General features: G+C 40.7%; 1 protein-coding gene across 6 annotated transcripts in view; it reads right to left on the reverse strand.

Annotated features, from left to right (window-relative positions):
• Nucleotides 1-18,383, reverse strand: part of BICC1 (BicC family RNA binding protein 1) — a 349,716-nt gene that overhangs the window by 51,331 nt on the left and 280,002 nt on the right. For all 6 annotated transcript variants that reach the window (XM_086382458.1, XM_086382457.1, XM_086382455.1 and 3 more), the window contains 5 exons: nt 6,551-6,630; nt 4,601-4,759; nt 3,058-3,111; nt 1,484-1,678; nt 763-1,014 (listed from right to left, as the gene is read on the reverse strand). In XM_086382458.1, coding sequence (XP_086238584.1) covers nt 763-1,014; nt 1,484-1,678; nt 3,058-3,111; nt 4,601-4,759; nt 6,551-6,630 — 740 coding nt within the window. The remainder of the gene's footprint in view (nt 1-762; nt 1,015-1,483; nt 1,679-3,057; nt 3,112-4,600; nt 4,760-6,550; nt 6,631-18,383) is intronic.

An 18,383-nucleotide genomic window follows, 5' to 3' on the forward strand; every position in this document is an offset into this window, starting at 1 on the left:
ATCAACAATACACATCTGGATTTTCTGAAGGTTTCTCAAAAACAGATTCTGCAAGTTAATAACAGTAAAGGTCATGTCTGAAGCTTATGGATTCAAATGTCACTAAAGGTCTAGCCAGAATGGAGAATATAATGGTATTTTTTAATAAGAATACATGGTATGTCAGTCCATTTTGTTAATATGTATCAACATACACACTGGGTTTTTAATGAATATAGGAAGGATAGGTTGAATAGTATAAACTGAAAGCAGTAAATTATGTAACTTATTTTCTTTCAATTCATGACACTCAAATTCACGGCTCACATACTATAGCATTTTTAAAAGGGTACGAAAGATTTATGAAATGTTCAAATGTTTCATGCTACCAAAATTTATTATCTTTGAGGGTAGGGTAAAATTTTTAATTTATTAATTTTTAGTTGCTCTGTTTAAACAGTGGTGTTTTTTTTTTGTCAAACACAAACTAATGCTAAATGTCAAATAACAATAACCACCTTCCACAAAATACAGCCGATTATTTCCACGTAACCTCTTCAGTTGTTTAAATTTATAAAAACAAATACTGCAAGAGAATTACCCACAAAATGAAATTAAATCTGGGAGGCACCATGTACCTTATTCTTTTACCAAGAAACTTCCTTATTAAACCAGAATTCCAAAGTGCTTCCATAAATACCACATTGCTACAGCATGTGCAGCAACATACACTGTACCCACAGAGGTTAAAAAAACCTGTACCATTAATTTCAGTAAACCTACCATGAGATACTGCCTTGCAAGACAGACAGACTCAATGGTGCCCTGGAGGTAGACGGTGGATTTCTTTTGTGGATTACTGGGATCGGGAAAGTGGATCTGAGCACCCGTTCTCTGCATGATATGTTTGATGTTGCTTCCATTTCGACCCATCATAAAGAGATGATGCTGAGCTGCGATATCCAGTTGCGTGCTCACGGGGATAGCGGACGCCAAGCTCCCGGCGAGATGCTCCAACAGCATGGCCGTCCCTTCCTAGGAGAAAAGGTGGGAGAGAAGCAGTCGCACGTGATAGCCGTCCACACTGAAGGGAGAGGTTCTACTGCGCTTCTGACAGCTATGGAAAAATTCAACATGTCCTAAAAGCCAGAATGTGGGGCCTTCCTGGTGGCCCAGTGGTTAAGAATCTGCCTTCCAATGCAGGGCATGCAGGTTCAATCCCTGGTCAGGGAACTAAGAGTCCACGTGTCGAGGGGCAACTAAGCCCACGTGCTAGCAACCAGAGAAGCCCACAGGCACAGTGAAGGATCCCATATGCTACAACTATGACCCAACACAGCCAAATAAATAAACAAATATTTTTTAAATAAATAAATAAAAATGGGAACCAGAATGCAATATGAGAGAAAAAATTCCAGAAAACACATTTGTCTTAAAATCCTTTAAAAATAAAACTCATACAATCTCTGTACCTACAGTGTTTGGAATGACCTACACCACTCACCTTCACAGCGCTGGTGTTATTCTGAGACCCCCGTACTATCACCGTAGCACCATACATTCGGGACCGCTGCTTAAATGACACTGAAATGTTGTACATTTGTGATATGTGCTGGATAGAGGGGGAATTAGGATCAGGCACTGGTTGAAGAATTCCAGCAATTGGCAGTTCAAACATCAGCACCAAAGGAAGCAGCTCCTAAAACGAAATCATAGAACCCAGAGCAGACAGTTAGGTCACTGCATAGTTACTGAAAGTGAAAATGTTAGTCTCTCAGTCACGTCTGACTCTTTGCAACCCCAAGGACTGCAGCCTGCCAGGCTCTTCTGTCCATGGAATTCTCCAGGCAAGAATACTGGAGTGGGTAGCCAAGCCCTCCTCCAGGGAATCTTCTTGACCCAGGGATAAAACCCGGGTCTTGTGCATTGCAGGCAGATTCTTTACCTTCTGAGCCACTAGCGAAGCCCATTCATTTAGAGATATGTGTGATTCATTCATTCTCAAGATGGGGTTTTTTCTCAAGATGAAAATTAAATGTGCATTAATTTTTTAAACACCATCCTTGTAGAGAATGGGGACAAAAAGAAGCAAATGCAGAAAAATATGGGAAACCTATTGAAAATGTGTTCATTTCCCCAGTACTCCTCAACTCCCTCATCCTGCAACACAAAATTAGTGCAGCTTACGTTTTCATCAAAATTCCGCTGTAACTCAAAACGCAAAATGGCTGGAAGTCTCCCGGTCCCTACATGGGAGTGTAGTTTTTATAGACAGTAAACAAAAATCTCTAAATTAAATTTGCCTTTATATATTCTTTTAAAATATAGAAGCCACTGGCCCTACACACACACACACACACACACACACACACACACATAGATGATTGGAGAAGGCAATGGCACCCCATTCCAGTACTCTTGCCTGAAAAATCCATGGACAGAGGAGCCTGGTAGGCTGCAGTCCATGGGGTTGCTGAAGGTCGGACACGACTGAGCACCTTCATTTTCACTTTTCACTTTTATGCATTGGAGAAGGAAATGGCAACCCACTCCAGTGTTCTTGCCTGGAGAATCCCAGGGACGGGGGAGCCTGGTGGGCTGCCATCTACAGGGTCGCAAAGTCGGACACGACTGAAGCGACTTAGCAGCAGCAGCATATAGATGATATACTTCATTGTACGGTAGACTAACAACATTGTAAAGCAATCATCCTTCAATAATTTAAGATTTTTTTTAAAAAATAATGCTTTTATTACAGCCATATGCTTGGGTAGGCTATCTGAAGTTTTTAAATGGAAGGAGACCTCTGCAAAACCTGAGTTTATAACTTGAATTGCCTGTGGCATTTTTCCTCAGGCCTCTTTTTGATCATTTCAAAACCATCAGAGCAACAGAGCCAGGTAAAATTTAGACCATCTCTAAGAAGCATCTTTGAGACATTAAAACAACTTTTGTCACTCTTTCCTACATGTTGAACATATGATCTGGTTATACATTGACAAATTACAATATTTTTATTGCCTATAACGCCAACATCGCTGACACTGCTTTATAGTATGAAAAGGAATCAATACTTACCCGAATTCTAACTCGGGCAGATTCTACTCCTGCTGGTTGTCCTGCTATAGACACCTGCAAAAGTAAAAAACACAGATTTATTGTTCTTGAATCCACATCCACTTTCTCAGCTGTCTACTCCCTCACTACCCAAAGCGTCATCCAGGATAAAACAGCATCGTACAAGCATCGTCTTTATCTCGGAGTTTGTTAATAATGAAGGATCTCAGGCACCAACCCAGACCTACTTAACCAGAATCTGCATTTTAACAAGCGCTGGTGATCCGTGTCAGTTGACCAACATGGTCAACTCCTACCTCCTGGACTTACCTAAAACCTCCCGGCCCACAGGGGGCCTCCCAACCTCTTCCCATTTTCTTGTGTTCACTGCATTTTCCCCCTTTTGTTTAAACCCTTTGCACACGAGATGGGCATCAATGTGCAGTGATACCGCCACCGTATGTTCACAAAGTAACGGACTACTTCCATGCACTGTTGCTCCACCAGCCCCTTCTCAGGATCTTCTAGGCTTTCCTATGATCCAGCAACTGAGGAACTGCTCATGGCATCAGGGCGAGAGGGTGGGGCTCCAGGACAGCGCTCGCATGGGTCATGCCCACGCCATGTTGTCAGCTAACGGCTGCTCTTGCTTTTCACCATGGCTTTCTGTCTAGTTCCTCATGTATATACGCCACCGTCACCATCAGTCCCCACAGAGAAAAGACTGTGTCTCAGTCATCTTTGTGGCCAACATAGTTTCTCTGTTGTTTAGTTGCTAAATTGTGTCTAACTCTTTGCGATCTCATGGACTGTAGCCCACCAGGCTCCTCTGTTCATGGGGTTTCCTAGACAAGAATACTGGACTGGGTTGCCATTTCCTCCTCCAGGGGATCTTCCTAACCCAGGAATCAGATGGACTGGGTCTCCTGCCCTGGCAAGTGTGTTCTCTACCCCTGAGCCACCCAGGTTCTAATATCGTGATTAGAGGAGAGAAAACTTTCAAATAATACAGAGAACACTATCTGTTCTTCAAGTACTGACAGCATTTTGATGTAGACGCATGAGCTCCATTTGTTTCCAAACCCAAGAACTAGAAAAAAAAAAAGGAGGGGGGCATAAAAGAGAGACATAATTCAGCCAACATGAGAAAGTCGGACACTTGCACATCACCACTCAGGTGACCCGGGGTACCTGGAGGAGCACTCGCGTGATGCTGCAGACAGAATCCCAGCTATCAACAGGTGCCCGGACTAGGCGAGCTTTCAGATCCTTTCCTAACTCACATGCCTTCTGAGCCTTTCTGCAAGGACTTCATTTAATGTTGCCATGACAACCTTCCCTCTCTTCTACCAACCATTTAGAGATCAAGAATTTAAGGCCCATCTACAATGCATCTCTTTAAAAATGCTGAGCACTTTCAGTCTCCTTTGAGGGGGACATACAATTCATACTACCTGCCATCTTCACAAGAACTCTTTTGTTCTCATCTCCCCCAAAAGATGCGCATACAGGAAATCCAAGCTTTAATCTGTCCCATAAAATTTCACGTGAAAAGTCCCAGCACCTGGTTGCTTTTTTCTGCTTGATTATTCCTGTTGGAGTCTGGGAAGTGGATGTGGCATCCTGTTTCTTCCATCACCTTTTTAATATTGTTGCCCCCTTTGCCGATTACATGAGAATGTTCTGTGTGTGAGACATCCATCTTCAAGGTGACCCGATTGCTCTACGTGGAAATAACGTATTATTTCTTGATGTACGAAAAAGGAAGGAACAACTCATAAAAAGACACGTTTACCCCAAGGGAACAGGATTAACAAAAAGTGACCCCGTGGAAGTTCTTAGAGATTTCTTAAGATCATCTTGATCTATAAATTTTTCAATTTTACATATGTATCCTTGGCTCATAAAAAATGTTTCATTTAAAGACAAATCTGTCCAAAGAAATAGGAAGATATACTCTTTACCAAGATAATTTTTTTGGACAGTAGTATTCAAGTCAAATTAGTTACAATTACAAATAAATTATTTTTTTTTCTTTAATAGATATTATTCATGAAAATGAATTCAAGTAACTGAAAAACAGGTAAAAAAATTGCAAGAGTGAATAAATGTATCTTAGTAGAAACACTGAACAATGATAGAAAACTAGAAACAAAAATAAAGCTCAAAACTGAATAAAAAAGGATTTACAAACATTTTCATAACTTCTCTATCACTGTATGGCAAACTTTACAAAGTAGGTAAATTATTCTTGCAGGGAGGAAGAAGAGTGAGGAAGAAATCACAAAATATATATCTCCACGAGTAAAATGGCTTAAGGAAACCAGCACAGAGTGTAAGATTGACTATATTAAAGGCAAATGTAAAATTTTAAGGCACAATGAACAATTATAGGCACCTGGAACTCATGTATTTAATTTGGGGAAATGCAGTGTTGTAAAATTATAAAGACTAACATGAAACGTTTTCTCATTTATAATATTGATATTGAAATTCTTCAGTCCTTACAAAGTAAAATTAAAAAGTCAAAATACAGCAAGATTTTAAAAAGATCAGTAGTTATACACTTTCTGAATTCTTAAATTTTAAACTTAGATCCACTAAATACTTTGGTTTTTAAACTTAGTTAACCACTAAAAAAAAGAAAAAAAGATAATCTTTTTTGGATATTGCAAAATTTTTAATAATTATAGGATGAATAATTATTTTCTTAAAAAAGTACAACAGCAACAAAAAGGAACAAACAATAGGGATTAAGAGAAGAGATTAAAAATAATTTCAATGAAATATTAGGTGGCAGAACCTAAGAACCAGACAGACTGGATTTGAACCCCCCTCCCCACTTATCAGCTATGATATCCTATGTAAATTCCCTAATATCTCTTTCCTGAGCTTGTTATGAGGATTAAACAAATTAATATTTGTAAATGATGTAGCTAAGTGCCTGGCATAGAGTAAGTGATTTAGAAGTGTTTATTAAAATAAATTCTCAAAAACAAGTATACATTTTTAAATATTTTCATTTCTCTATTGTCTCTCCCTACACGTACTTGTAGAGAGAGAACATACTAGACACACTGGCAGACTGCATGCCATCACACACACACAGCTATACAGAACATAATTTTGGTTTTCCACTGACATCATAAAAGCAAATATGCTAAATTCTTGCAGTCATTACTACTTGCTCTATATTAATCAAGGTCAGTGTCTATTTCTGACGATGGCATATACACACATACGCACTTATACAGAAAGACATACACACATATACATGTTATGTACTTAAGTATATACATTGAGAGAGAGAGTATTATTTAATTACCCAACATGAGAGAACCTATGCAAATTTGAAACAGACCTTTACATCCATTGTAGAATCAAGAGCTTATTTTAAAACCCACCATTACTTTCTCCTGGTTTTTCTTCTCCAAATAGTTCTTTCATAACAGCATGAAGTAGCCCCTTGCAGAGACAAGATTCTGACATCTGAGTGTCTTTAACATTCACTTACTTTTGTGTCTAAGACAGACATGATCATTTCCTTGGCTTCCTTAACATCTTCTTTCTTTCCAGAAACCTTAATGTGGGGATCTGTAAGAAATCAAGAACAAAGAGCTCATATGAAACCCCTAAGCTCTGTTTTAAAACTTATGTTACAATATAAGAAAAAATGATTCCATAATACATTTAATATTTGATTCATTCTAGATGTGTTATCACTGTAATAAAAACAGAAATATGTAAAATACTCAAACTGTGCATTTATCTATGCTTTTTTTCCTTCTGAGCACTGGCTAACCTATGTAACTTTAAATTTAATTGCAAAATAAGTATAGCATATAATTATTTTTTAAACAAGTGAGGCGTCTATGTATTCAATTTATTACTTCATCTCTTGGTACATTCCAGCCCCTGTTCTAAAGGCTTAAAAGGCACTGAATCATTCAATCTACACCATGGTTTGCTTCTTTCTTTTTTAAACTACCTGTATTGTAAAGCAATTTATTTAGTGAATATCCTGCCTATTTTAAATTCCAATGGTGACGTCTCTAAAAATAAAGCATTTTTCAACTAAAAAAGAACCCCACAATGCAGTACCACTTCACAGTACATAGTTAAAATGAAACAGACAATAATAAGTGCTGTAAACCACAGTTTTGTGATTGTCTGCAGAGGAAACGAAGGCACAGAGCAGTTTAGCAACTTGCCCCAGAAAACCATTCAGGGGATGTTTATTATAATCCAGTGTCTTCCAACTCTGAATCCATACTTTAAACTATGTGATCATTTAAGAGATATTCTTATTGGCCAAAGTTGACAGGAAAAAAAAATCTTCATTCAGGAATATTTAATATTTATTCAGAATTAGTACTAAGAAAGTGACTAAGTACATGCTATGTCTGCAGGAAACCACTCATTCATTCAGTAAAGATTTTCTGAACCTCTTCTATGCTTCTCCAGCAGCCTCACACTTTCAATGGAGGGGTTCGATCCCTAGTGGTGGAACTAAGAACTTACATGCCACATGCCATGACCAAAAAAAGAATGCTGTCTGTCCACATGGACCTTACAGATTTGTGCAGGGAGGTAAAAATCAGTCAAATAAATAAATGATCTATTAGATCTAAAGAGCCTCTTCGGAGAAGGCAATGGCACCCCACTCCAGTACTCTTGCCTGGAAAATCCCAAGGACGGAGGAGCCTGGTGGGCTGCAGTCCATGGGGTCGCTACAAGTTGGACACGACTGAGAGACTTCACTTTCACTTTTCACTTTCATGCACTGGGGGCAGGAAATGGCAACCCACTCCAGAATTCTTGCCTGGAGAATCCCAGGGATGGGGGAGCCTGGTGGGCTGCCGTCTATGGGGTCGCACAGAGTCGGACACGACTGAAGCGACTTAGCAGCAGCAGCAGCAGCAGCAAACAGCCTTTGATGAAAGTGAAAGAAAAGAGTGAAAAGGCTGGCTTTCCTCAACATTCAGAAAACTAAGATCATGGTATCTGATCCCATCACTTTATGGCAAATAGATGGAGAAAAAATGAAAACGGTGACAGATTTTATTTTCTTGGTCTCCAAAATCACTGCAGATGGTGTGATGATATTCAAAGACACTTGGTCCTTGGAGGAGAAGCTACGACAAACCTACACAGCATATTAAAAAGCATATTAAAAAGTCTCACTCCGCCTTCTTTATGGTCCAACTCTCACATTGGTAATGACTACTGGAAATACCATAGTTTTGATTAGATGGACCTTTGTTGCCAGAGTGATGACTCTTTATTAATATGCTGTGTAGGTTTGTCATAGCTTTTCTTCAAAGGAGCAAGTGTCTTTGAACATGGCTGCAGTCCCCACCCACAGTGATTTTGGGGCCCAAGAAAATGAAGTCTGCCACCGCTTCCATTTTTCCCCCATCTATTTGCCATGAAGTGAGTTCTTCTAAACCAAGATAAACTAGGATAAGCAAAATGACTCACTGTAGATTTTACCAAACTACACGTATTTCCTCATATTGTGATTTAACCCGCCCATCTCCACCTCACAGTCATCAAGGCCATGATTCATCAGCCCAGTTCAGTTCAGTCACTCAGGCAAGTCCAACTCTTTGTGACCCCATGGACTGCATTATGCCAGGCTTCCCTGTCCGTCACCAACTCCTGAAGCTTGCTCAAACTCAGGTCCATCAAAACGGTGACACCAACCAATCATGTCATTCTCTTTCGACCCCTTCTCCTCCTGCCTTCAATCTTTCCCAGCATCAGGATCTTTTTGAATGAGTCATTTCTTCACATCAGGTGGCCAAAATATTGGAGTTTCAGCTTCAGCAGCAATCCTTCCAATGAATATCCAGGACTGATTTCCTTTAGGATAGACTGCTTGGATCTCCTTGCAGTCCAAGGGACTCTCAAGAGTCTTCTCCAACACCACAGTTCAAAAGCATCAATTCTTCGGCACTCAGCTTTCTTTATAGTTCAACTCTCACATCCATACATGACTACTGGAAAAAACCATAGCTTTGACTAGATGGACCTTTGTCGGCAAAGTACTGTCTCTCCTTTTTAATATGCTATCTAGGTTGGTCATAGCTTTCCTTACAAAGAGCAATCAAGTTTTAATTCCATGACTGCAGTCAGCATCTGCAGTGATTTTGGAGTCCAAGAAAATAAAGTTTGTCACTATTTCCATTGTTTTCCCATCTATTTGCCATGAAGTGATAGGACCAGATGACATGATCTTAGTTTTTAGAATGTTGAGTTTTAAGCCAGCTTTGTCAACTCTCCTCTTTCTCTTTCATCAGGAGGCTCTTCAGTTCCTCTTCACTTTCTGCCATAGGGGTGGTATCATCTGCATATCTGAGGTTACTGATATTTCTCCTGGCAATCTTGATTCCAGATTGTGTTTCATCCAGCCCAGCATTTCTCATGATGTACTCTACATATAAGTTAAATAAGCAGGGTGACAGTATACAGCCTTGAAGTACTTCTTTCCTGGTCTGGAACCACTCTGTTCTTCCCTGTCTAGTTCCAACTGTTACTTCTTGACCTGCATATAAACTTCTCCAGAGGCAGGTATGATGGTCTGGTATTCCCGTCTCTTTAAGATGGCAATTTTCCACAGTTTTGCTGTGATCTATGCAGTCAAAGGCTTTGGCAATATCAATAAAGCAAAAATAGATGTTTTTATGGAATTCTCTTGCTTTTCTATGATCCAACAGACGTTGGCAATTTGATCTCTTGTTCCGCTGGCGTTTCTAATTCCACCTTGAACATATGGAAGTTCATGGTTCACATACTACTGAAGCCTGACTTGGAAAATTTTCAGCATTACTTTGCTAGCATGTGAGACGAGTGCAATTGTGTGGTAGTTTGAGCATTCTTTGGCATTGCCTTTCTTTGGGATTGGAATGAAAACTGACCTTTTCCAGTCCTGTGGCCACTGCTGAGTTTTCCAAATTTGCTGACATATTGAGTGCAGCACATTAACAGCATCATCTTTTATGATTTGAAATAGCTCAGTTGGAATTCTATCATCTCCACTAGCTTTCTTTTTAGTGATGATTCTTAAGGCCCACTTGACTTCACATTTCAGGATGCCTGGCTCTAGGCGAGTGATCACACCATCGTGATTATCTGGACCATTAGATCTTTTTAGTATAGTTCTTCTGGGTATTCTTGCCACCTCTTCGTAATATCTCATGCTTCTGTTAGGTCCATACCATTTCCTTTACTGTGACCATCTTTGCATGAAATGTTCCCTTGGTATCTCTAATTTTCATCAAGAGCTCTCTAGTCTTTCCCATTCTATTGTTTTCTTCTATTTCTCTGCATTGATCGCTGAGGAAGGCTTTCTTATCACTCCTTGCTATTCTTTGGAACTGTGCATTCAGATGGGTATATCTTCCTTTTCTCCTTTGCCTTTCACTTCTCTTCTTTTCTCAGTTATTTGTAAGGCCTCCTCAGACAACCATTTTGCCTTTTTGCATTTCTTTTTCTTGGGGATGGTCTTGATCAGTGCCTCCTGTACAGTGTCACAAACCTCAATCCACAGTTCTTCAGTCACTCTATCAGATCTAATCCCTTGAATCTATTTGTTCTTCTACTGTATAATCATAAGGGATTGATTAAGGTCATACTTCAATGGGCTAGTGGTTTTCCCTACTTTCTTCAACTTAAGTCTGAATTTGTCAATAAGGATTTCATGATACGAGCCACAGTCAGCTCCAGGTCTTGTTTCTGCTGATGGTAAAGAGCTTCTCCATCTTTGGCTGCAAAGAATATAATCAATCTGATTTTGGTGTTGACCATCTGATGATGTCCATGTGTAGAGTCTTCTCTTGTGTTACTGGAAGAGGGTGTTTTCTAAGACCAGTGTGTTCTCTTATCAAAACTCTGTTAGCTTTTGCCCTGCAAAAGCTTTTGCCCTTCATTTTGTACTCCAAGGCCAAATTTGCCCGTTGCTCCAGGTATCTCTTACTTTTTACTTTTGCATTCCAGTCCAATATGATAATAAGGACATCTTTTTTGTGCGTTAGCTCTAGAAGGTCTTGTAGGTCTTCATAGAACAGTTCACCTTCAGCTTCTTCAGCATTACTGGTTCTGGCATAGACTTGGATTACTGTGATACTGAATGGTTTGCCTTGGAAACAAACAAAGTTCACTCTGTCATTTTAGAGACTGCACCCAAGTACTGCATTTCGGACTCTTCAGTTGACTATGAGGGCTACTCCATCTCTTCTAAGGGATTCTTGCCCACAGTAGTAGATTTAATGGTCATCTGAATTAAATTCACCCATTCCAGTCCATTTAAGTTCACTGATTACTAAAATGTCAATGTTCACTCTTTACATCTCCTGTTTGACCACTTCTAATTTACCTTGATTCATGGACCTAACATTCTAGGTTCCTATGCAATATTGTTCTTTACAGCATCGGACTTTACTTCCATAACCAGTCACATCCACAACTGGGTGTTGTTTTCACCTTGGCTCCGTCTCTTCATTCTTTCTGGAGCTGTTTCTCCACTGATCTCTAGTAGCATACTGGGCACCTACTGACCTGGGGAGTTCATCTTTCAGTGTCCTACGTTTCTGCTTTTTCATAAATGTTCATGGGGTTCTCAAGGCAAGAATACTGAAGTGGTTTGCCACTCCCTTCTCCAGTGGACCACCTTTCATCAGAACTCTCCACCGTTACCCGTCCATCTTCGGTGACCCTACACGGCATGGCTCATAGTTTCACTGAGTTTCATGATTCATAAGGTGTGACTGAAGGAGAAGCAGACAGAGAAAGGGAAGGATGGGATGGAGGAGGAAACCATTTTCTAAAGCTCCCCACCCTTAGGACCAGGATGAAGCAATCCTAATCCGCAAGAGTACACAGGGAGCTTCAGAGCCTAGGAATGGATCTAGCCTCCCAGGGAGACCTCCCAGCAGCTGGCCTCAATCTGAATCAGTGCCTACACTCCAGCCCCACACTCTCCCCAGACTGCCTCCTGCTGGCTGCCCTGGGCTCAGGCTCCACTCCTCAGCCTGTTCTCGAATCCCTCCCTCTGACCCAGGCCCTGTGAAGGGATGTGGTGAAGATTAAAGACCTCAATGTTCGTTAAAACTTTCTAAAATGTTTAAGTATCAAGTTCTGACAGAATGTGGTCCACTGGAGAAGGGAATGGCGAACCGCTTCAGTATTCCTGCCTTGAGAACCTCATGAACTGTATGAAAAGGCAAAATGATAGGATACTGAAAGATGAACTCCCCAGGTCGGTAGGTGCCCAATATGCTACTGGAGACCAGTGGAGAAACAGCTCCAGAAAGAATGAAGAGATGGAGCCAAAGCAAAAACAACACCCAGTTGTGGATGGGACTGGTGATAGAAGCAAGGTCCAATGCTGTAAAGAGCAATATTGCATAGGAACCTAGAATGTCAGGTCCATGAATCAAGGCAAATTGGAAGTGGTCAAAAAGGAGATGGCAAGAGTGAACATCTACATTTTAGGAATCAATGAACTAAAACGGATTGGAATGTGTGAATTTAACTCAGATGACCATTATATCTATACCTGTGGGGAAAAATCCCTTAGAAGAAAAAGAGTAGTCCTCATAGTCAACAAAAGAATCTGATATGAAGTACACGGATGCAGTCTGAAAAATGACAGAATGATCTCCGTTCCTCTCCAAGGCAAACCATGCAATATCATGGTAATCCAAGTCTATGCCCCAACCAATAATGCTGAAGAAATTGAAGTTGAACTGTTCTATGAAGACCTACAAGACCTTCTAGAATTAACACCCAAAAAAGATGTCCTTTTCATTATGGGAGACTGGAATGCAAAAGTAGTTAAGTCAAGAAACACCTGGAGTAACAGGCAAATTTGGCCTTGAAGTACAGAACGAAGCAGGGCAAAGGCTAATGGAGTTCTGCCAAGAGAATGCACTGGTCATAGCAAACACCCACTTCAAACAATACAAGAGAAGGCTCTACACATGGACATCACCAGATGGTCAACACGGAAATCAGACTGATTATATTCTTTGCATCCAAAGATGGAGAAGCTCTATACAATAGTCAGCAAAAACAAAACCAGGAGCTGACTGTGGCTCAGATTATGAACTCCTTATTGCCAAATTCAGACTTAAATTGAAGAAATTAGGGAAACACTAGACCATTCAGCTATGATCTAATTCAAATCCCTAATGATCATACAGTAGGTGTGAGAAATAGATTTAATGGACTAGATCTGATAGATAGAGTGCCTGATGAACTATGGATGGAGATTCGTGACACTGTACAGGAGATAGGGATCAAGACCATCCCCAAGAAAAAGAGATGCAAAAAAGCAAAATGGCTGTCTGAGGAGGCCTTACAAATAGCTGTGAAAAGAAGACAAGCCATATTTAGATGGGAAAGATATACCCATCTGAATGCAGAGTTCCAAAGAATAGCAAGGAGAGATAAGAAAGCCTTCCTCAGGGATCAATGCAAAGAATAGAGGAAAACAACAGAATGGTAAAGACTAGAGACCTCTTCAAGAAAATTAGAGATACCAAGGGAACATTTCATGTAAAGATGAGCACAATAAAGGACAGAAATGGTATGGACATAACAGAAGCAGAAGATATTAAGAAGAGGTGGCAAAAATACAAAGAAGAACTGTATAAAAAAGATCTTCACCACCCAGATAATCATGATGATGTGATCACTCACCTAGAGCCAGACATCCTGGAATGTGAAGTCAAATGGGCCTTAGGAAGCATTGCTACTGACAAAGCTAGTGGAGGTGATGGAATTCCAGTTGAGCTATTTCAAATCCTAAAAGATGATGCCGTGAAAGTGCTACACTCAATATGCCAGCAAATTTGGAAAACTCAGCAGTGGCCACAGGACTGGAAAAGGTCAGTTTTCATTCCAATCCCAAAGAAAGGCAATGCCAAAGAATGTTCAAACTACCACACAATTGTACTCATCTCACATGCTGGCAAAGTAATGCTCAAAATTCTCCAAGCCAGGCTTCAAAAATACATGAACGGTGAACTTCCAGATGTTCAAGCTAGTTTTAGAAAAGGCAGAAGAACCAGAGATCAAATTCCCAACATCCGCTGGATCATCAAAAAAGCAAGAGAGTTCCAGGAAAACATCTACTTCTGCTTTATTGACTATGCCAATGCCTTTGACTGTGTGGATCACAATAAACTGTGGAAAATTCTGAAAGAGATGGGAATACCAGACCACCTGACCTGCCTCTTGCAAAATGTGTCTGCACATCAGGAAGCCACAGTTAGAACTAGATATGGAACAACAGACCAGTCCAAATAGGAAAAGATTACATCAAGGCTGTATATTGTCACTCTGCTTATTTAACTTATATTTAGAGTACATCATGAGAAATGCTGGGCTGGATGAAACACAAGCTGGAGTAAGATTGCCAGGAGAAATATCAATAACCTCAAGATATGCAGATGCTGCTGCTGCTGCTAAGTCACCTCAGTCATGTCCAACTCTGTGCGACCCCATGGATGGCAGCCCACCAGGCTCCCCCATCCCTGGGATTCTCTAGGCAAGAACACTGGAGTGGGTTGCCATTTCCTTCTCCAATGCATGAAAGTAAAAAGTGAAAGCGAAGTCGCTCGGTCATGTCCGTTTCTTAGCAACTTCATGGACTGCAGCCTAACAGGCTCCTCTGTTCATGGGATTTTCCAGGCAAGAGTACTGGAGTGAGTTGCCATTGCCCTCTCCAGATATGCAGATGACACCACCCTTATGGCAGAAAGTGAAGAAGAACTAAAGAGCCTCTTGATGAAAGTGAAAGAGGAGAGTGAAAAAGTTGGCTTAAAGCTCAACATTCAGAAAACAAAGATCATGGCATCTGGTCCCATCACTTAATGGCAAATAGATGGAGAAACAATGGAAACAGTGGCAAACTTTACTTTTTTGGGCTCCAAAATCACTGAAGATGGTGACTGCAGCCATGAAATAAAAAGGCACTTACTCCTTGGAAGAAAAGTTATGACCAACCTAAACAGCATATTAAAAAGCAGAGACATTACTTTGCCAACAAAGGTCCGTCTAGTCAAAGCTATGGTTTTCCCAGTAGTCATGTATGGATGTAAGAGCTGGACTCTAAAGAAAGCTGAGTGCTGAAGAATTGACACTTTTGAACTGTGGTGTTGGAGAAGACTCTTGAGAGTCCTTTGGACTGCAAGGAGATCCAACCAGTCCATCCTAAAGGAGATCAGTCCTGAATGTTCTTTGGTAGGACTGATGTTGAAGCTGAAGCTCCAATTCTTAGGCCACCTGATGGGAAGAGCTGACTCATTTGAAAAGACCCTGATGCTGGGAAAGTTTGAAGGCAGGAGGAGAAGGGGACGACAGAGGATGAGATGGCTGGATGGCATCACCGACTCAATGGACATGAGTTTGAGTGAACTCCAGGAGTTGGTGATGGACAGGAAGACCTGGCGTGCTGCAGTCCATGGGGTTGCAAAGAGTCGGATACAACTGAGCGACTGACCTGAACTGATGTATCAGGTATTTAAGGAGAGGGGCTAAAAAAAAAAGTAGGGCAAAATGTCTGTCCAACCCCTGCAAGCTGGGAGAGCTTCCACACACAGTGTTCTGTCTGCTTGCTCCTGCTTGTGTCCATTCATGCTTCCATCCTAATAGAGACCGTCTTGTCTGTGTAAGACTCTTGCCAACTTCAACACACTTACGTAAAGAAAGTGAAAGTGTCAGTTGCTCAATCATGTCTGACTCTTCACGATCCCATGGAGTGTAGCCTGCCAGGCTCCTCTGTCCATGGCATCTCCAGGCAAGAATACTGGAGTTGGCTGTCATTTCCATTCTCTTTAATTATTTGTATTATACCCACTAAGACTCCTAGAGGCAATATTTACACAGAGCTGTCTACATTCAAAATCTTGGTCTCAACTCTCTTGAACTTTGGTAGTTTGGTAGGCAGACACTGTGTCATTAGTGTCCCCTAGAAGTGCTCACTGCTACAGTGGAGATTGGAGCCTGGTAAATCTCAAACATGTCTGCTCATCAGACTCACTTTCTAAAACATAGGTTCCGGGTCTCTAGGACCCAGCAGTCAGCATTTTGTTGTTTTACCAAGTGATTCCTTAATCACGCATAGGACACAGCAGATCAAGCCACATAAGACATGCAACGGTAGCCTCTTATGTATCAGCCCAGTATATGTAACATAAAATGCTTCTATAGGAAAAAAAAAGTGTATTTTCTTACAAAACAAATTAATAGCATGTATTGAGTGCTATGATAATCTGCAAACCTATTACATTACAGGTTGCATAATCACATTAAAATTCCTATGCATCTGTATAGGGACAGGAAACCTCAGATCCAATTTAAGAAGGAATCTGATTTTCCACCATCTCTGCATCAACAGAACAATAAACAAAATAAAAGGCAAAAAAGACTCATTTTTTTAAATGCATACATATTTCCAAGTGAAAGAGCACCATCTAGTGGCCAGAAATATAAATTATCAATGAACACAACAAAGACAATACAATCACCAGTAGCATGGAACTGTCTCCAGGGCTCAAAGCAGCACTCGTTCGGAATATGGTTCTTTAAAAAAAAAAAAAAAATCAAGTCTCTGAAGTACAGAGGAAAAGATGACAAAATTCTGGTTTAGACTGCTAAAGCAGCCAGAGTATCGTAGTTTTCTTTCCCTCTTCCCTCTTGCTTAAAGGCATCTACAGGACGTGAGCTCTTCTTCCAGGTTGAACTTAATGCTCTCATCTCCAAGCCTGAAATACTACTCCTGCTTTCAACGAGTGTTACAGATACCACTCAAGCTTGGTCCATGTACCACCACAAGGGACTACGGTGTCATTCAGACCCTTTCTGGAAATACTTAATGGAGAGATGAAAAAATCAAAGTATGAACTGTATAAATAAACATAAAAACAAGGAAAAGAACTCTTGGAGGATGGTGGAAAAATAGAAAATAAGTATGTAGTCTCCTCTTCCCCAGAACTAATGGCTTTGTAGGACCACTCTCACTCAGGCATGAAAGTTTGAAGATATTGCTCTAAAAATAAAACTGATTGCTGTGGAATCGACCCGCAAGCTCTCTGGATAGAGGGATTGTTTTAATGGATTTTGTCACTTCCACAGCTGGGTCATCAAAAAAACAAGCGAGTTCCAGAAAAACATCTATTTCTGCTTTATTGACTACGCCAAAGCCTTTGACTGTGTGGATCACAATAAACTGTGGGAAATTCTGCAAGAGATAGGAATACCAGACCACCTGACCTGCCTCTTCAGAAACCTGTATGCAGGTCAGGAAGCAACAGTTAGAACTGGATATGGAACAACAGACTGGTTCCAAATAGGAAAAGGAGTACATCAAGGCTGTATATTGTCACCCTGATTATTTAACTTATATGCAGAGTACATCATGAGAAACACTGAGCTGGAAGAAGCACAAGCTGGAATCAAGATTGCCGTGAGAAATATCAATAACCTCAGATATGAAGATGACACCACCCTTATGGCAGAAACTGAAGAAGAACTAAAGAGCTTCTTGATGAAAGTGAAAGAGGAGAGTGAAAAAGTTGACTTAAAGCTCAACTTTCAGAAAACGAAGATCATGGCATCCGGTCCCATCACTTCATGGCAAATAGATGGGGAAACAGTGACTGACTTTAGTTTTCTGGGCTCCAAAATTACTGCAGATGGTGATTGCAGCCATGAAATTAAAAAAAAAGATGCTTACTCCTTGGAAGGAAAGTTATGACCAACCTAGACAGCATATTAAAAAGCAGAGACATTACTTTGCCAACAAAGGTCCGTCTAGTCAAGGCTATGGTTTTTCCAGTAGTCATGTATGGGTGTGAGAGTTGAACTATAAAGAAAGCTGAGTGCCGAAGAATTGATGCTTTTGAACTGTGGTGTTTGAGAAGCCTCTTGAGAGTCCCTTGAACTGCAAGGAGATCCAACCAGTCCATCCTAAAGGAGATCAGTCCTGGGTATTCATTGGAAGGACTGATGCTGAAGCTGAAACTCCAATACTGATGCAAAGAACTGACTCATTTGAAAAGACCCTGATGCTGGGAAAGATTGAGGGCAGGAGGAGAAGGGGATGACAGAGGATGAGATGGTTGGATGACATCACCAACTCAATGGACACGGGTTTGGGTGGACTCCATCATGGCAGTTAGTGATGGACAGGGAGGCCTGGCGTGCTGCGGTTCACGGGGTCGCAAAGAGTAAGACATGACTGAGTGACTGAACTGAACTGAACTGAACAGTGCCAAAAAAGAAGTAGATTCTCAGCAAATTGTTGTGGAATAGATTGATGGCTCCCCTATTTTGGGGAG

This window comes from Bos grunniens, chromosome 28 (genome assembly GCF_055505025.1).
Source record: "Bos grunniens cultivar Pamir isolate PY7600 chromosome 28, Bosgru_T2T1.0, whole genome shotgun sequence".
Lineage (NCBI taxonomy): Eukaryota > Metazoa > Chordata > Mammalia > Artiodactyla > Bovidae > Bos > Bos grunniens.